Here is a 19176-nt window from a genome sequence, read left to right as displayed (position 1 = left end):
TTATGTAACTGGGTAAAAAAAGGGAGGGCTGGAGTCAACATTCCTTTTAAGGAGCGGTTGGCTGGTTTGGCAGCAGGAGGATGGACAGATGTTTGACATGAGAAAAACCACAGGCTGGGAGAGAAGAGGAGGAGTGCGCACACACACACACACACACACTAGTATCAAGAGCAGAACGTGAGAGTTTCTGGACCTTCAACAGCTCAAACATGTCTGATGTAAGAAAACAGTTTTGCTGACATTTTGTCATCATGTGGAGGATGCTGCAAATACCCAGATGTCTTTTATTCTTTATTCCAAAACTCCCTGCAGCCCAGTCAGGAAGGAGACGGACAATTCCAGCGCCCAGAGGTAAGGAAAGAGGATCTGACCCAAGCCACAAACAAATTGGGCTTGACTGGACCTCCGAAGAGCAAGACCATTCAAGTAATGGAGGAATGCGGTGAGGACACATTCAAAGTCTCACACATCAGTCTGGGAGGACATAATTCTTCCTGAATGTAGTTAAATGTTCTCCACAAGGCAGCGAGTTTTTGTGGGGGCATTGGTCACGATGCTGAAGTTTCCACTCCATATACAGAAAAGACTGAAAGACGGCAGCGTGCACATTAGAATCACAGGACATAATACTGTACTTCCTGTCTGTTTTCAAGGAGAATTTTTACATTCTGTCTTCACAGAGAGATCGGGTACAGCAGCGCCATCTGTGTTTGGCGGCAGGAAGTCTGGAACAGACACACGCGCAGCTCCAGCAGTCCGGAAGTAGGAAGGGAGCCCAGATCCATGACCTCCGGGGTCAATGTTGGGTCATGAAACATGTCACACTTGTATGTTATTAACTTTCAATTTAGACAAAGTATCAACTTTTTATTACCCAGGTAAAAACTAAAGAAAAAACACCAATATATATTTTTGTGCAATACTTTTATACTGAACAATAGAATATAAACAAAATGCTGGTAAAGAAAAGCTACTGTAGGAAGCAGCTGTGGTGTAGGAGTCTGGTTTGAAAAATATTTCACCAATGAAGAAAAATATTGATGATTAACAAAATAAAGATGATTCATGTAACGGTAAATTTAATTAAAAAAAAAAAAAAAAAGAAATCCAAGACTATTCATTTATCTTTCATTTTCTAAATTAATAATGTAAACAGGACAAGAGTGACCAACTAAACATACAGATAAATCCATTTTTATTTCAAAAACTTGTGCTGCTGATCCTGGAGGATCTTAGCGGAGGACTTGGCGTCGTAGAACAGCTCGTTGATTTCCTCGACCTGCTCTCTGTCCACGGTCTCTTTGCCCTGAACTCGGCCCAGCAGACTGGCTGGTGTCAGCAGCTGCAGGGCATACCTGAGGAGATGGGAGACATTGTCCTCTCACTTCTTTCAGCACAACCTGGATAATGGACCTGGACCTGGGTCCATACAGAGGGCCCATTCATACCTGAGGGTGGTCTTTGTCCCAATCTCTGCCAGGTGTGCCAGAGCTTCCTCACCAACGGTGATCCCTTCAATCTGAGCGCGGATCTTGATGATCTACAAAGCACACGGTCATGAGTGACAGATGCGGGGACACGGGCTGTCGTCCACCTCACACGGACATCTGATCACCTGCTTCATCTCCTGTGGTGTGTACAGTATGGTGCGGATAATCATGACTCTGTCCAGCAAGTCCAGGGGAATCCCGTGTGGAGAGCTGATGTCCTCTGTCCCCCTGATGAACGAGAAATATAAATAAAAAAAACATACTCTTTGGTCCATGAAAATAACTTGCGAGGTCCAACCTGATCAAGCAGTTTCCCCTGTTGGAGGCAAACACGACGATGGGGGAGATGCTGCTCTCGAGCGCTCGATGGAGATATGTGAAGCATTCGGTGTCCAGCATGTGCACTTCGTCCACAAACAGCACCCCGGGTACCAGCTCGGCTACGCCCTGGTCAATATAGCGGTTCACCACCTTGTTGATCTCAGCACGAAGCTTATCTGCAATCGGAGAAGATGGAATATGTAAACAACAGAAACTTCAGAGTGATGCCAGCTTCGTATTACGTTTCTCTACCTGTGATTTCTGTCTTTTTAGGCTTCATCAGTTGTCCCATCATTGAAAGAATGTCCTGACCACCCTGAGATCAAACAAGAGGCATTTATTTAAAGACCGCCCTGGAAACTGGCCTTATTTAACACAGCGTCTGCAGTTAAATACCTGAGGCCTAGCATTAGCTATATCCAGGTCGTGCAGCGTGACATCCTGGACTATCTCCTTCTTTTTGTGGACGTCACCTTTGGGCAGCGGCACGTACTCCTCCGCCTCCAAATCAAACTCTGTGGCAAATGTGTCGCAGCGACCTTGTCTCTGCAAGGGAAAAGACAGGGTTCTGAAAAAGGAACTAAACTAAAACTGAAGGCCTCCCATCGCCCTAAAAACTAGTGAAACTAAAGACAGCACAGGTGAGCAGGTGTGCGTTTGAACCTGGTGCCAGCTCAGCTCAGACGGAGGGAGAAATGAAAGGTGGGTCATGACAGCTCTGTCACCAGTAACAAATGTCTCATCCAGCCCTCCCTGTTTGGCCCCCGAGGAGAGCTGAGCTGCACCCCGGCCCACCTGCTCTGGCTGAACGAGCCGTCATCACAACCTGTCAGCGAGGGCCACAAGCCCCTTCTGCTGAAGAGGGGGGGCAGGAATGAGAAGCTCATTCCAAATTCCAGAAGAGCTTTCATACCAGGTTATAGATGAAAGAATACTGCTCTTAGGGACCTAAGATGACGTATAAACAGTTGGCTCAAACCAAATATGTCCCCAGTAAGAAGGGTCAGTTTAGAAATACCTTGACAGCTCCACTGTTTGCTTCAATATAGATCACATCTCCGACTTCCACTCGTTCTTTCTGGAGACTCTCGTAAATGCTGGGGTCCAGCTGCAGGAAGTTGCACAAAGAGGTTTTTAATACACTAAATGATACGTATAAAATCAGCTTCATGTCTGACCTTGAGTTGCTTGGTGCCTTTGCCCGTCTTTAGTCCGATAATAACGTGACTGATGGTCTTGCCGTAGCCACCCATGGGGTTTTCAGTCTCGCAGGGGGTCAGCTCTGTCACCTCACCTTCATACACTTCCTTTGTTTCTTTGATACGTAGTCCTAAATGTGCACATTTCAGACACAAAGATTGTTTAAAGAATCCTGAATGTGCACGTTGGAAGGTCAAGCAGCATACAGGTGTTTAGAAATATGACGCTCTAAGGCAGAGAGTGTGTCACGCTGCTCTTATCAGGTGATGACAACTTCAAAATGTAATCCCCTCTTTCCGGCTGCGCAGAAATAAAGGGGCTGATGACCACCGTTCCCTCCTCTAAAACTATTTCCTTCTGCACGACAGGTAACATCAGCAGTTGCACGAAACCCCTTCCCCATTTTTAACCTTCCTTCCGTCTCAACAACAGTCTCATAAATCTGCCATTGCCCTGAACTTGAACTCATGGAGGGTGACTTGTTCTTTCTGTCCAAGGAGTCCTCAGAGGGTGGAAGAGTTACAATGGTAAAGCAGCAGTTCATTAATATCATCGTAACACAGCATAAAACATTGGAACAAACATAAGAAAGGACAAACATAACCAAAGCGCTAAATCAATAGTAAATAGCTTGAATATCCATTTCACTCTTGTTTACACATCATGTAAATTCTACGGTGAGCTATCAAAACTGGTATGAACGAATAATTGACACTGACCGATTGCCCTCCTGAAATTTTCCATTAGAACTTCTGTTTTCTTAATCTCGGCAGAGTAGACTTCACTACCGACCATGGGACAGAAAGGCACCTTGTTTCCCAGCTCCTGTGCTATTGCCAAAGCCAGTGCAGTCTGAAAACAAGGACAAGGGGATAGATTTAGAAATCAGGAACCAGATGGGAGGAGCAATTACAGTTTTATTGAATTAACATTTTCTTTGTCTGCCCACTTACTTTTCCTGTTCCAGGTGGCCCCGCCAATAAAATTGCCCTTCCTGCCATCTTCTTTGAACGGATTTGTTCAACGATGATCCCACAAGCCTAAAGAGTATAAAAATGTCACCCACACATAATCTACATGTAGGAATGAATCATTAATTAATGGAACATTTCCTGAGCTGATATCTGCCTCAAGCATGATGATTCTGGTTAACATTTCACAAATGATCCAGTCTTTTTAATTAATAGCAAGTGATTTCTTTACACTTTAATATTAATGTAGCTACAATACAATAAGCTCTACAGGTTTTCTTAAACATTATGGATACATATATATTCTCTCTCAAAAATATATTTCCAATGTGGTGAATAATACTACATGTATTAATGGTGACTACTTTTGTATTCCATCAATCAAGAAATAGCGACCCCACCATGCTAATATGATTTAGCTAACTTGTTGGCATTTCCTGACGCTAGTAATTAACAACCCCATTATTTCAGGTACAAAAAGCTTTTTACAGACATGAAAATGATCGCAGGTGTAGTGAAAGATGACCATACCTCTCTTGCAGCCTCCTGGCCCACTAGACCACATGCGGACTGTTTAGCATAACCGGCCTCGTCAAGCCCAAGTCCTTTAACGTGACTGTGCGAAGCAATTCGCTGGGTTTTTGTGGTACTCTTTACCTCTTCGATCTTCATAGTCACGGTTACGTAACAAATATGCAACGTTTAAATCTTGAGAGGAATGTGAGTGTGGGGGGAAATTGCGAGAGTCAGAAAAATATCAAATAACTTCTCACCGCCACTAACGGCGCCCAAACACAGGAAAACCTGTTTCCATGCGGGTTACTAGGGAACATCCGCGGAAGTGATACCACAAAGCCCCGCCTTTTTGTCCGATTTAGACAAACTATTGGCTGCCGTCCAAAGATAAGAAAATGCTGATTGGTTGAGCGCCTCAGCAATCACTCGTTTGACAGTTTTCACTTCCGTTTGTGCTTCAGTTTCTTTTGTCGTAGTAGAAACACCCAGACGCGTTTAAACCCAAAACGTTTTTGCGAAAAAACAAAACGCAGATTTCGGCAATTTTACGTTTTAATCAGTCGGTGGAGTTTTTATAGAATTTTTATAATACGGCACATTTCTGACAGAGATGTTTGTTTTTTCTGTTTGCGGTTCCTTCACATTTGTTCCGCTTTAGCATCGTCGTGACGAGGGGACGAAGTGCATTGACGCAACAAACTTTGCGTCGCGCTTTTGAAGGCTTAAAGAAATTACTTAATTTGGTATTTAGGGCGACAGTCGACGATCGAAAAGCCTATAGATAACAATGAACGCCGTATAACATTTTTGCGTGGATTGCATTCAGGGATTCACCTCAAAATAAAGGAATCTGCGAACGGTGCATAAAACGTAGTGGGTCAGAATGTCAGACTCTGCTGACAGTCACGTCAAAACGCTGAATTTTAACGTCGGGGTGCTGGGGCATGTCGACAGCGGGAAGACGTCGCTCGCCAGGGCGCTAAGCAGCACTGCATCCACGGCTGCCTTCGACAAGAATCCCCAGTCCCGTGAGAGAGGAATCACGCTGGATCTCGGCTTCTCCTCCTTCACAGTGGATCTTCCCGATCATCTCCGTGACAGCGGAGGGCAGAAGAGATATGACAGTCTGCAGTTCACCCTGGTGGATTGTCCGGGACATGCCTCTCTCATTCGTACTATAATTGGTGGTGAGTGGTACATTTTCTGAGCTGGGCTGGAGTCGATGATAAATGTAAGCAGTGTAGTTGCATCACTGACTGAACAACGCGTCAGAGATCAGTTGTAATTTTAGCTAAACACAGTCCTTGATATTCTGCAAGCCTGAATATGTATTGAGAATATTAGAGGAAATTGAGTTTTCCTAATATGGCTTCAAGGCTAAACAGCGTTGCAGGCAGTAGAGGAAGCGCAGTTACTGAATTAACATGAAGTGATATGGAGACCAGATCCTCCTGACCTGTTAATGAAATCTAACTCATAGCTGCAGCCTTTGAGAGAAAATATGGTATTTTCCCTCAGCAGCATATTTACAGAGATCACAAATCCCGCCAGATGTCCTGTAATCACAAATGTTAGATCTCAAATAGTGGGTGACACTCTACATCTGGGTGACATTGTGTTTTGACTGAGGTTGTCAGCTCTTACAGACCATTTCAGTGGCCGTAGGTGCTTCCAATTTTGTTTCGGCGTTAAAATAAAAATGTATAAAGAAACCTTTGAAGATGTAGCGCTCTGTCACCCAAAGTGAATTAAACTATTGACTGTCCAGCAGAGGGCGGTGTCTCTCCGATGGTAGGTTATTGAGCTGTTATTCACTTTGACACTGTGTTCGTGCATAAGGAGAAATAACTTCAGCACTGTGATAAGTAGGTGAGAAAGATAGTCTTTTGTCCTCTCTCTTGTCTATCTTAAAGTATGAACACTTCTATAATCTAAGCAGGATTTGGTGAAAATAATTCTGTATTAAATTGAAATTTTGGCATTGAAACCGACTGACCTCAAATAGTGAATGCTGTTTAAATCACCTCACTATGTCAAGCCCATGAGTCCGTAGGGTGGCACATGCTGTAGATTAAGGAGGAAGGAAAGCGAGGAGATTGGGGTATGTATTATACTTCCCCTCCTGTCCCATGTGGGGAGAGCACAGGAAAAAGAAGAAGCCAAATAGAATGAGAGAAAAGAAGGGAACACAGGAAAGAGAGACTGCCAAAGCCAGGAAAAGAAAAGAGGGAGAGGAAAGACAACCAAGTGAGCTGCAGCTCTAATTTCATCCCTCTAGCCGTTTACTTTATTTCCCTTTCTGCTCCCCTCCTGTAATTTCTATGCTTGTTTTACTGTTATTTTTGGTCCTTTCTGTTTCTTGTTGGCTCCATCATTTCTGTAGTTACTTCTCACAGTTGTTTAATTTTTCATGCACAGTTTGAATGACCAACATTGTTAAACGTCATCTGTCCTATTAAATGTGTCTTTTTTTTCCCCTTCCTTTGTAGGTGCCCAGATCATTGACCTGATGATGTTGGTGGTGGATGTTGTTAAAGGGGTCCAGACTCAGACTGCCGAGTGTCTGCTGATAGGAGAACTGACCTGCCCGTGCATGGTGGTGGTCCTGAACAAAACTGACTTACTGCCACCCAACAAGCGCCAGAGTGCTATTGAGAAAATGACCAAGAGACTTCACAAAACACTGGAAAACACAAGGTGTGTACGCGCACTTGTGTGTGTGTGTGTGTGTGTGTCTGTGTGTTACTTCAGCCCTGTCGCTTTAACCACAGTCTCATCAATACAGCATTAAGTATTTTAAATATGACTTTTCTGTCGGTAAGATTTAAGGATTGTCCAGTCATCGCCGTGGCAGCAAAGCCCGGAGGCCCAGAGGCTCCTGACACGGAGGAGCCTCAAGGAGTCCCAGAGTTAATAGAGGTAAAGTTCACAACCGTTCTGTTCTTTTTTTTGTTCTCAAACATCAGGCATTTAAAGGACAACGTAAATTCTCAGTTTTGAGGTAGCAGTGGTGAACTCAAATCAGCCCTGTGGCTAATTACAGCTTGAGAGGCCACATAAAGCGAACAAAAGTGTTGTATTTTCTTGCAAATGCTGATTGAAGTCCTACTGGTGTTCATGGAAAATTTTTCAAACCGGCAGACAACATTTCTTGCAATTACTGCAATTTCTTTGGTATCACTCAATCTCCTGTAAACACTGTTAAGAAATTAGAGCCTGGCCAGCTGCCGCCGAGTAGAGCCAGACGACTGCGTGGATATGTGTGATATTCCATCTGAGTGTCAACGTTTCCAACTGAATTTTGCACTTCTGATTGTGCGTCTCAGCTTTTGAAGAAACAGACGTACCTCCCTAAAAGAGACCCCGGAGGTGACCTGCTGATTGCTGTGGACCACTGCTTCTCCATCCGTGGTCAGGGAACAGTCATGACTGGAACAGTCCTCCAGGGCTCCTTGGCCATCAATGACACAGTGGAAATCCCGGCCCTGAAGGTTGGCTGCGCAAACCTGCCAGCGTTCAGAATTAAGACCATATTTAAAAGCATGTAGCGCATCACAGTTATGGAAATTCGGAGATATTTTTGGATGGAGGGTTCAGAGGATGTCAGTTTAATGTTAGGGGAGGATAAAGGGATTGTGTGTGTGAGGGGGTGGGGAGGGGGGTTTACATCATTTGAGCTGGATAATTTAAACCATGTGTACATTAGCTCATTGGTTTCAATTGCAGTTTTTCTTGCCGCCTCGTGGTGGCAGCAGATCGTTAAATTAACAGTCAATCTGTGGCACCGACAATAAATAAATAACTGATTATGAAGATTATACTATATATTACTGAGGCCATGCAATTATAACTTTCCTGCATTTTTAAAATGTTTTTCTACTTAATTGATAAAAATCGTAATATTGAGTTTGATCTTTCTCCTCTCTGATACCAGGTGACCAAGAAGATAAAGTCTGTGCAGATGTTTCGGAAGCCCGTGTCCAGTGCGATGCAGGGGGATCGCGTGGGTGTGTGTGTGACACAGTTTGACCCTAAACTATTGGAGCGGGGCGTCGTGTGCACCCCTGGGTCCCTGCGCACCCTCTATGCAGCTGTGATCTCTGCAAGGAAGATAAGCTACTTCAAGGGTTCTCTGGCTACCCGGGCCAAGTTCCACATCACCATGGGCCACGAGACGGTCATGGCAAAGGTGACCTTCTTTGGCCTGCCACCCGCTGGTGCCTCAGAGAACATGTCGGACACAAGACCACCCCCTTGCTCACTTGAGACCCCCTTCAACTTTGACAGGGAGTACTTCTACCAGGATGAATACTTAACCAGTTCAGGAAGCGACCCCGAGCAGTGGGCTTTGTTAGAGTTTGATCGCCCGGTCACATGTCCTTCGCTCTGCCTTGTAATTGGTTCCAAGTTGGACACTGACATCCACGCCAACGCGTGCCGGTTGGCCTTCCATGGCCACCTGCTGCATGGATTTGAAGATAAGGGGTATGCAGAGACCTCCTTACCTCGCCTGCACATCTACAAGCTGAAACACAAAGAAGGACAAGTAGAAAGGGTGAGACTTTACAATTTTCTATCTCTGTCTTCCATCAACGTTGTCAAACAACAAGAATTTGTCCAGATAGGGTCGGGTCAGTCTTGACAATGCGTGCGAGAGAACATTTACCATTCAAATGCAGTAAACCTTTACATTTAGCCCTTCGTCTTCCCGGTGATCTCTATCAGTGACATTTTGGGGAAAGAAACCTCAGTAATGGGAGTCAGCATTTAATTTTATATCGTCTGGTGATGGAAATCAAGGGGCACAAGCTTTGGACATATCTGAAAGAAAATCCTGATTTTTGAAGGTTGCATTAAAAAAAAAAAAAAACAGACCCACACACTCTTCATTTTCTACAATTGCGCATTATTCCTGGAATGTTTTGAAAATCATGGCTCAGTTCTCATGGTTTAATCTATTGCTGGAGCCGCGCTGCCCTTAGTCCCGTGCCCTGTCTGTCACCTTGTCTTGCGTCTCGCTCTGCTCCTCTTCTGAATATTTCTCATTGCCGGAGCATGCCTGTCACACAGAGCCCCCATTGTGTATTTGTAAACAGACGTGTACGCACACATAAGTGTGGCCGTGCAGCCCTGGCTAGCGTAGGCACGCACGCATGCCGGTGCTCATGCTGTGAGACAGAGGTTTGTGTGGGTGGCCGGCTGACGCCACTTGTCCCGTCTAGGTGTCGGAGGCTGGCGGTGTTTGGACACACCTGAGCGACGCAAGAATACCCACAGGAGTTCATCTTCATCTGTCCGCAGCTCTGCATCCCTCCGTCTCTCTTACACACAAGATGTTTTGATTTTTCTTGCCGTGGCCGCTCTTCTAGTCTTGTGCTACAAACCACAAACTTTAGCTCGTGCTGATCCATATCTCCCACTATCAACACGGTGTTGTTTGTTGATCGGTTTCAGCATTTTAGCTGACAATATCTGAAGAAGTCATCTGCATATGTGAGCTGCTTGTCATTCTAGGCCGCACAGTTAAGTTTCTCGGCGTGTGCCTCTCTCCGGGGTTATGTTCAGGTCAGAGGTCGGGTGTGCGAGCCAGTTTCCTGCTGTTAGCACCTCGAGCTGTCGACAGCGCCGGTCTCTGAATCAGCAATAGAACGGCGTGTGTCACAGGTCAGACTGTGGTCATGTGATGTTCAGCTTGTCATTCATTCGTCTGAGAGAGACAGTAATGTTTCAACACTGTAGAATTCCATAGATAAAACCAGCAACACATGACTGACATTGTTGAGATGCGACAGCCTCGTCCAACCACAATTCACATGGTCTGTCGGACGTGTTCAGCAACTGCCTTCTGTTTTTTTTTTTTAATCAGCACATCAGTCACGGTTTAAGGACAGCAGGGTCAAATGTTCAGGAGCGAGAGAGGGTTGGAGAGAAGAAAGAGGAAGAGCTGGTGGTAGGGGCCGAGTCAGAGACAGAGCGGTGCCCTCTTCTTATCAGATTAGTGGTGGGTTAAGATCGACTTAGTGATGGGTGATACCAAAGGAATACAAACAAATATAGCATAAAATGTGCAGGAGGATGAAAGAGAGACAGCGAGACAGTCAGGCGGCGAGGCACAAAGAATGTGTCTGACAGCGAGCGCCGCGTCACATGAGGGTGCAGGGCGACCGAGCGGCCCCTCCTCGCCGCTCGCATCCCGTTCATGAGCAACATCATGGCAGACCACGAGATCTAGGCAGCAGAAGATGGAGCGTGAAGGAGCTCGGACCAAAAGACGTCCTCGCAATTTTACAGTCATAATCGTGTCACATGTTCACGCGCTGTTCGATGAGCGCGTCAAATCGCATTTATCACGTTCGGAGCTTTCGTGTCTGTCATCGGCGCCACAATTCACGAGCCTCTTCCCTCTTCCCGCTCAGGTGACTGACGATTACTCTGTGATCGGCCGCAACCTGTTCAAGAAGGAGACCAACCTCCAGCTGTTTGTGGGGCTGAAGGTCACGCTGTCGACGGGCGAAAGCGGCGTTATCGAGGGGGGGTTCGGGCAGAGTGGGAAGTTCAAGATCCGCGTTCCAGGTAAGGATTCACCGAGATTGTTGTACACCTGTAGTCAAAGCCCAAAGCGTTGGATGGAGTCGCTCAGTCCGCAGTCATTCTGAGTGCGTAGCTTGATCCACCCAGACCTCCCTCTTGACATCGGAGCCTCAGTGGACACTTTTCAGGATGCGGTAAGAGTGGTAGGCCCGACATCCTGAGCCACATTCCCAGGATTCCTCTGGGGATTGCCGGTGTTCCGGGGGAAGTCTGCTCTGTGTTTATTTTACCTTCTGTGGCTCTGAACCCGACTGCTGTGTACCAGGAGGGAAGAGAAAAGCAAAACGTTTAAAAAGAGAACCTTACCTACCTATCTGCTGCCTCGTGGAAGCCTCAGAAACGCCTCCAGACGTCTTTTACGTGCAAAAATACTGCAGCCGTGTTCATGCTCGGCTTTATTCGCTGATGCGGTCACGTTTAGAGACTTTAATAGATTTTGAGTAGTAACCTTTGAGTGTGCAGCATCCTTCATATCATTTACATCAGCGATCACTTCTGCTTGTGTTTTACAGATCGCTATTTTCTACCTGAACTGTTATTTCCCGGTTCGTAAAATTCTCAAGGCTAAGTCCTCAAGCAGCGTTCAAGATCCCCAACATTTTAGTACACCGTGATAATGCGAGCCATGTTTTTAATTGCATGCTGGCAGTTCTGGAGTGAAAAGGCTTAAAGAGCATGGTGCAGCTGACTGGAAATAACTCACGATGACTAAAAATAAAGGCCAAGGAAGAGAAATTTGGTCTGACACAGCACCGCAGAACCATCTAGACTGCTTCTCTGCTCATTTTCACCTGTTGTTTCAGGAAACTGAGCATTAAATATAGCAACTCTGTCACGATGTCTATCACAAATGCACTTTAGCCCATGAACCAAGCGTGGTGTGATCACACTCTGTAGATTTATTATTCTGTGTGAAATGCCTGAGGGTCCCTCTGATTGGTTGTGTAGGAGCCAATCAACCTTTTATCCTGGGCAAATATTTCCCCTGTTGTAATGATGTCATCCACTGTTTTCATGTGATTTGACCTGATATTTGATGTTTTGCTGCCTGTTTCTTTTTCCTGTAGAGGGCCTGTGCCTAGAAACCAGGAATCTGTTAACGTCTACCTCCAAGAAGAAAGGCAAAGGTGGAAGCAAAGGCGGGCCAGCAAACGAAGAGGAGCCCAAACACGATTCCCAGCCTGTTAGCATTCAGCTGAGTTTCAAAAGATACATTTTTGATCCCCATAAAAAGATGATCCAGCATTGACGGCTTCAGCCTGACTGTCGCAGTGCCTTAGACCTGGTTTCAGGTGCCGATAACGTTCTTCTCTCAGTTGTTTTGGGGGATGGAGACCGTCTGCTCAGGAAAAACTATGGTGGAATGTGGAATTCTGAACATGTATGGAACCACGGCATCATTATCTCTCCTGGAGTTGGACTCAATCCATGTTAGATCATCTCAAGCGCTGCTGAAAACGTGATACATTTGAGTCAGCTTAGACGAAACTAGACTCTGATTCTCTGATTTAAATCTTTTAACTTTGGTCTTTATTGTATTTCCCCTCAAAATGGTCTCTGATTTAATACAAATCAATAAAAAAAGGATTTGATTTCAGTCAGATTTCCATTATCACAGAAGAGTGGGATCGTGGTAGTTTCACCAGTCTGAGCTCAATGGAGGAGAAATGCACTTGTTATTGATCCACTGGTTTATAAGCTAAGAAATGCCTGGTCCGGTCTCTATGTTTATGTTCCACGTGTGGCGGGCCATCGCAGTGACGGCGGCGGACACTCAGCGTGTCACCAATGATGTCAGCAAACTGTGTCCCTGGGAACAGCGGGAGCATCCCAGCAGGAATCTGTCAAATCTGCAGGGAGGGAGGGAGGGAGGGAGTGAAAGGGGACAGTGGACGGATTGTTCGTCTGAGTGACAGCCCTTTTAGTCTTATCTCCATTGGTCCCTTCTAGAAAGCTGAGAAAGAAGAAAAAAAAACTGTCTTTTTACTCTACTGTCTCCAGTTTCTCCCTCTTGATCCAGCTATTCTCTTTTTAATTGAAATGAAAACCCTTCGCTTGTCCACCAGTGGTCATGTGATCTTTTAGGATCCTAAACGTCATCGTTCCTCAAGCATGATAGTGCACCTCCAGGATCTCATCTCAGCCCCCTTCTGCTGCTCCGTCGTCCATAATTAAGATGCATCATCATGAATATGATTATAAACAGAATCAATTTGTCATCTTGTTGAATCATTTGCGTCCTTGTCTCAATTGAGCTGCTTTTGTGGGGCACTAATACACATTCTGGGCACGCCACATTTCTACGCCTGTGTTTTAACATGCGTGCTAATCCTGTTTTCCGTGTGTGGGAGAGAGCGAGAGACGGAGACACGACCACCTCTCTCTGCTTAGGTGAGGAGGTTTGGGAGAGACTCAATAATCCGCTTTTAAATCCGTAGCTGATTGTAACAAGAGGGCTACGGCAGCACAGCTGACTGGTTTCACCTTTGAACGCCCCCCCTTTCTCTCCTTTTCACACACATATATAGATATCCAAGAGAAATGATACCCGACGTGGGACAGTGATCCTGTCAACCAGCACTTCAGCCTGAACAACCAGACTCTTATTACGCTTGTTAACACACGGAGGATAATTATTAGAAAGGCTGGAGATGTCCTGAATTTATAGACTTTGTAGTGATTCAATGACTTAATCAATCTCAATCAATCTTTATTTATATAGCGTCTTTTACAATCAAAATTGTTTCAAGGCGCTTTCCAGAATCCCAGGGCCTAACCCCCAACAAGCAACAGTGGCAAGGAAAAACTCCCCTTTAACAGGAAGAAACCTTGAGCAGGACCAGGCTCACGTAGGGGGACCCTCCTGCTGATGGGGGGCTGGGTAGAGAGAGAGGAGAAGAGGGGAGGACAGGTAGAGGAGAGAATAGGTAGGAGAGGAGAGGCATAGAAATACATACAAAAATACATTATATTGAATTAAATTGAATTGAATAAGCTGATTGAATTATCAGAGCCATTTCATCTATTATAATAGTACTTAATATACCTGATTATTTGACATTTTTCGATCCAAATCTTCCTCCATCAATATAAGGCAGCATTATTTCTCTGCCCAACCATTTCTCCCCCCCAGGTGACCTCCAGGTCAGCCAGATGTCAGGGGTCAGCGTGTGAGCTTCCGAATGTTTATAGATGAGAACCGTCAGTGATGAGCTGAGATAACAAGCAGACGCACAAGGAAAAGAAACAGGCGGAACGATTGTGGGGGTCAGAATATTGACAAGTCAAAGGGGCAAACACAGTTTAAATGCAGTTGAAGCCAGAGGACTGAAGCCTGGAAAGGCTAATTAGCAGTCATTTGACTGATAAATGGGAACCGCATTAATTAACCGTTTAATCTCACCAGCGGGGGCTGCTTAAGTACTCTCTTCGGTGGAGTTGTCTCAGATTCCTTCTTTGTGGTCTGAAGGCGTCTCCGCGTTGTGCTGCGGCAGATGCGTTCAGGTGCTGCTTTTGACAGGAGACAGTTCACACACACAATCCCCCCCCCCCCCACCCCCAATATAATTAACTTAAAAAAGTGGCCATTGTGTCCCTCTATCGTTGGTTTCAACCGACTTCTCCATTCCTGCTCCTCCTCCTCCAGCAGCATCACCTGTTTTTGACTGAAATGAAGGGAGTTTGAACCAACCGTCTCAGCATTCCAACTAAACGTACTACGTGTTTTCATCTTCTGAGCGTTAAAAACAAACAAACCCCGGAACGCTCCGAATAAACCAAATTCTCTGTGTGGACGGTCATTGCTGCACGTACAGAGCTGATGCAGGGGTGAAACTCAACACCTTTGTTCTTACATCACTGCCAACTTGTTTGCATATCTGTTCGTGTGCCCACTTACACACACACACACACACACACACGGAAGAAAAAAAAAGATGCAAATTTGGGCCGTCACCTCAATAAAGCAATTTATTGATGACACAGCCTGTTTCCCGTCTCTCTTTTACACACACCCACATTCAAAACTGCCATTTTTTTTAAAACTGCTTTTGTTGTCCGCGTCTCCGTGCTCATCACCTCAGGATGAAGGGTAAAGTCGGTAAAAGGAGCCGGAGGCTGTTGACCGAACAATAGCGGTCGATCATTACAGCTGAGCTCAGCAGACTTGCCGGGGTTAAAGGTCACCACCTTGAACAGTGTCACCTACTGTTCTCAAAACCTGCTGTTGTTGTCTCACTTTCACACACTCAGGCTTCACTTTGTCCCATTGTCTGAGTAAAATCAGCTAAGTTTGAATGTATCAGCTTCAATCAAATCAAATTATGATATGAAAAACAAATACTTAAATATTACAGTGTGTATTTACTGTCTATTGCTTACTTACAATACTTTCAAAGACACTTAAAATAGGGACTCAGGAGACATGTATTTCCCATACATGTATATATAAATACATTATAAAAGTAATATTCCAGGTTTTCTCTTTGTCCAACTCGATCTGGGAAAATTTAAGTGCTTTAAAGAGCCTCAGATGACCAATAATGACGTTAAACCAACATCGTAATGAATTTAGCGAACAGGCCCGGAGCTGTTTACTCCTGAGCACCGGGTTACTGCCGCAAGGACCCCACAATGGCGGGAAGCGCCCATTCCAGCCATCGCCACCTAGAAGACCTACAGCGGGGTCACGTGAAATGCCAAAGAGGAGTCAAGTATTTGTGGATTTTCATGCTTGTTTTACAGCGTGACGAGGAGCCGTGCAGGGTGTTTGGTCTACTGCAGAGGTAGATGTTATGTTTAGATTACGCAACGAACACAACGGTCCTACACAAAGAAACCAGTCCTGACTCATTCCTTCAACGTCACGCAGCCCAGCGTTGCATTACCCACACAGAAAGATGCTCACAATTAAATAGAATTCCTTTCCAAAGAACATATCCCTTCAGAAATCATAACTCAGTGATTGACAACACCCATTGAAACTGTTTTATTTTACACTGAAAAACATAGTTACTATATCACCTGTAGACAATTAAACTAGACCAAACACAATTTAAAATACCAACAAGACTGAAGTGCAGTATTTAGTGAACAGACTTTAGCAGGATTGGGCCATTACTGACACACGATGACAGCTTTTTTTCCCAGTATAAACTGCACGTGTGGGTCTCTCCACACGTGCAGCCTCATTTGCAAAGATCTGAACCAGCTCTACATTCCTTCACAGCTACTCTGCTGTTTGCTGCCAAACAGGGAGAATTCTGTGTAAAATGCTAACAACAGAGCTGCTGAGCTTATTGATATAAGTGGAACATTTGAAGTACGGTATCTGTGAATTCTTTATTTTCCAAATGCGAGGAAAAAACAAGTCTCTTTAATGGGCTGACGACAGTTGTATCGATGGATTGGATGGTCTGCGACAGGCAGCTATGACTTTTTTTTAAGAGATTTTTTTCTGAAAAGCACACTTATGAACCACTCGATCTCCGCTGTGGGAAACCCCGAATGGTTCTGTAATGAAAGAAAACAGTTTACAGATTGAGAGGGTCTCCACGGAACCAGAATCGAACCCCCGAATAACTTTGTGTATATGGTAAACAGAGGTTATTAGATTAAAGGATAGTTATTGTAGCCTGAGCTCTCTGCTGTGTGGATCGTAATGGCCCGTTGTGTATACAGAGTGAAATTTGGACTGACAGTCGGGGACAGTGTAGTTCTGATGGTCCACGGGGGGGTATGTATCTACAGGAGGACCTAAACATGGCTGCGGTTCTGTCTGGAACCTCTCTGAGAGGCCGACGCTGTCAGACCGCGCCAAACACCGGCCTGATGGGGCTTTTAGAAGAGCGGGGTGAGTGACAGAGGTTCAGAGCCGATCTGACGCGGAGGCCCGAGGTGCTGCTGTTTATGTGCGCACGCCGTCCCTCCAAAACCCGTGTTTATGAAAACGGTGGCCCGCCGCCCATCAGATAGGGGCAGCGGAGGCCGAGGCAGGGACAGCTCCGCCGAGAGAGTTAAAGGGAGACAGAAAGACAAACAAAGACAGGGAGAGAAACGGCAAGAAAGCGGGGATAGTGCTCATAAACAACAGGACGGGGGGGTTCGTTTGATGCAAATGTGCTCTGAAATGAGTCCCAATCAGTTGCCTCCAGGAATCGTCTTCATCTGTTTCTCCAAACTCTTCATCCCCCCGCCCGCCGTCCCACTTACTCCTGCTCCCAAATGTTTGGGCTGAACTTCACTAAAGTGTTTCACCCCCCTCACTAATCCACCCCTACCTTTAATTTGGTTTTTCCCCCCGTTGTTTTGCCCCTTCGGTCGTGTTCCTCCTTAATTACCCCACATCCCTCTGGTCTGCTAGATTGGGGCTGCTGACACTCTCACGCTAAAGCCCTCAAATCATTCATATAATTGCTGCCCTCCCAACTTCCAGCATCTCATTTTTCTTTACTTTGTCTCCTTCTCTGAGGAGGCGAACACATTTTTGTGGCTTGAGTCTAATGCTGTTTGCTCACTGGCCCCCGCTGCTTAAAGTGGCCGATGCAGAGTGAAAAACCTGTCATCCAAATATCCATTTTATATTTTCTTTTTGTTCTGCAGCTAAGTTTTCAGAATTCCGCAGAGACATTTGTGGAGGGGGCATTTTCACGGTGCTCCTGCATTCGTGCTCGCATCCTTACTTTCCCCTAGTTCGCTTGATCTTTTGAGTCAAAGAACAGCGGATTCTGCCGTTCACATTTCAAATATTTTTAATTGTTTTACGCAGCTTTCATTTATTTTTCTAATAATCCCCTGAAGCGGCTGGAGGACTGTTTACCGTCTTTGATTTGCAGCCCTGTTGCTTTTACTTCGAGCGTTAATTAACCTTCAAATGGAGAAATTATAGCAGTCACACAAGTCTGACAACCCCCCCCCCACACACACACACACACACAGTCCAACAATGGGAGACTTTTTTCTTTGCTTTTCATCTGAGATCTCCCTTCCTGCCTCTCTCTCTCGCTCAGACACACACGCCACCAGACTTACATCATGCAAGTCGACATTTTATTCTCCCTTCTTCTTCCCTTTTGTGCACCAAAGTTGGACACCACCCCCACCCCCCCCACCATTCTTTGAACCTCCGTCAGAGCAGAAATAACATTACAGGTTCAAAGACAACAGCTATCTGTTTTCTGCTCAGAAGCAGTTAATCTCCGCGCTTTTCACTCCATTTGTTTCTCTTTCAGCTCCTTTTCCTCCTATATGTCATCATCTGGCTTTTCTTTGGTCCACTTCTTACATAGCTGGTAAAACATTCTTTTATTTTGATATAGGCTCCCATTAGCGCTTCAGTCTAATTAAAGGAGCCCATTCATATGAAAATGGGGATGCTGATAGTGATTTCCTTCCCTGGCAACAATCGCCAACCTTGCACAGCAGCTCTTAATTAGAAACCGCCTTGATTGACATTGAGTACACACTACACACACTTATGCACACATGCACACATAAGCATCCTGTACAACAATACAGGCACTTCTGTAACGGTCATGCTTCACTGGAAGTTATACTAACAATTCTGGAAATACGAACGCTCTCAGAAATGTTCTGTCCCCACGACGGCTTTGGGTTTGGTATATTTCCTCATCACATTTCACGTTATGAGACTCTAATGGGTTAATTTACGCTGTGTTTAATGTTTGGAATGGAGTCCCATCAGACCTTTCTCTGCTCTCTTACTGCTTTTGTTACTGCCTGTCCTTTAAGGGTGTGTCTGCACAAAGTGTGTATTACTGGGGGGAAAAAAATCATCTGTTTGCATCTTTAATTCAGAGTGCAGGCATGCTGTTACGCTGAAATCTGTTTTCTGATGTTTTAGCCGCTTTATCTCTTTTTGTGAGGCATCTGTGCTTCTTTCTTTAAGAACATCATTTACAGAACAAACAGCTGAATTTTAATGTCTTAAAGGACCACAAATCAATATAACTGTCGGTTACTGCATCCACACATAAATTTTATTCATTGACTTCAGATATCTTTTTTTCCCCATATTTTACCTGTCATTGACTTATCTGAGGCTCTTCTTTGCTTTTCTTTCCGTTAGG

The 19176-nt window shown here is 45.1% G+C and overlaps 3 protein-coding genes across 5 annotated transcripts; 2 read left to right on the top strand and 1 right to left on the bottom strand.

Annotated features, from left to right (window-relative positions):
* Window positions 1–53: 53 nt before the first annotated feature.
* mustn1a (musculoskeletal, embryonic nuclear protein 1a) lies at window positions 54–1106 on the top strand. Its single transcript, XM_057029814.1, has 3 exons — window positions 54–218; window positions 313–442; window positions 681–1106. The coding sequence occupies exons 1-3, from the start codon at window positions 210–212 to the stop codon at window positions 764–766; spliced, it is 225 nt and encodes a 74-aa protein (XP_056885794.1). The 5' UTR covers window positions 54–209; the 3' UTR covers window positions 767–1106.
* A 72-nt stretch (window positions 1107–1178) lies between these two features.
* ruvbl1 (RuvB-like AAA ATPase 1) lies at window positions 1179–4811 on the bottom strand. Its single transcript, XM_057029813.1, has 11 exons — window positions 4514–4811; window positions 3965–4051; window positions 3731–3863; window positions 2990–3141; window positions 2830–2919; window positions 2208–2357; window positions 2064–2127; window positions 1789–1987; window positions 1616–1718; window positions 1449–1540; window positions 1179–1355 (listed from the first exon to the last, which is right to left on the bottom strand). The coding sequence occupies exons 1-11, from the start codon at window positions 4652–4654 to the stop codon at window positions 1196–1198; spliced, it is 1371 nt and encodes a 456-aa protein (XP_056885793.1). The 5' UTR covers window positions 4655–4811; the 3' UTR covers window positions 1179–1195.
* Window positions 4812–4997: 186 nt separating this feature from the next.
* eefsec (eukaryotic elongation factor, selenocysteine-tRNA-specific) lies at window positions 4998–15070 on the top strand. 3 transcript variants are annotated; one of them, XR_008950063.1, is made up of 8 exons: window positions 4998–5685; window positions 6988–7195; window positions 7321–7417; window positions 7825–7989; window positions 8433–9053; window positions 10915–11071; window positions 11602–11699; window positions 12157–12366. XR_008950063.1 is itself a non-coding variant. In XM_057029810.1 (7 exons), the coding sequence occupies exons 1-7, from the start codon at window positions 5382–5384 to the stop codon at window positions 12336–12338; spliced, it is 1734 nt and encodes a 577-aa protein (XP_056885790.1). In that variant the 5' UTR covers window positions 5000–5381; the 3' UTR covers window positions 12339–15070. The 3 variants fall into 3 exon arrangements, 2 of the variants coding, with proteins under 2 accessions (XP_056885790.1, XP_056885791.1); XM_057029810.1 differs by lacking the exon at window positions 11602–11699 and having other exon boundaries at window positions 5000–5685; window positions 12157–15070; XM_057029811.1 differs by lacking the exons at window positions 4998–5685; window positions 11602–11699 and adding an exon at window positions 6373–6745 and having other exon boundaries at window positions 12157–15070.
* The last annotated feature ends 4106 nt before the right edge of the window (window positions 15071–19176 follow it).

This window comes from Takifugu flavidus, chromosome 4, assembly GCF_003711565.1.
Source record: "Takifugu flavidus isolate HTHZ2018 chromosome 4, ASM371156v2, whole genome shotgun sequence".
Lineage (NCBI taxonomy): Eukaryota > Metazoa > Chordata > Actinopteri > Tetraodontiformes > Tetraodontidae > Takifugu > Takifugu flavidus.
Note: the sequence above shows the minus strand (reverse complement) of the source record. Positions and strands in the feature narration are given on the sequence as shown.

Excerpts from the sequence above, each read along its gene's own strand:
- mustn1a (XM_057029814.1), top strand. Across the intron at positions 443-680 it reads TCAAGTAATGGAGGAATGCG|AGAGATCGGGTACAGCAGCG; the intron begins GTGAGGACACAT and ends CTGTCTTCACAG.
- ruvbl1 (XM_057029813.1), bottom strand. The coding sequence starts at position 4,654 with ATGAAGATCGAAGAGGTAAAGAGTACCACAAAAACCCAGCGAATTGCT. Across the intron at positions 3,142-3,730 it reads AAATTTCAGGAGGGCAATCG|GACTACGTATCAAAGAAACA; the intron begins GTCAGTGTCAAT and ends GTGCACATTTAG. Across the intron at positions 2,358-2,829 it reads CAAACAGTGGAGCTGTCAAG|AGACAAGGTCGCTGCGACAC; the intron begins GTATTTCTAAAC and ends TTTCCCTTGCAG.
- eefsec (XM_057029810.1), top strand. The coding sequence starts at position 5,382 with ATGTCAGACTCTGCTGACAGTCACGTCAAAACGCTGAATTTTAACGTC. Across the intron at positions 5,686-6,987 it reads CATTCGTACTATAATTGGTG|GTGCCCAGATCATTGACCTG; the intron begins GTGAGTGGTACA and ends CTTCCTTTGTAG. Across the intron at positions 7,418-7,824 it reads GAGTCCCAGAGTTAATAGAG|CTTTTGAAGAAACAGACGTA; the intron begins GTAAAGTTCACA and ends TGTGCGTCTCAG.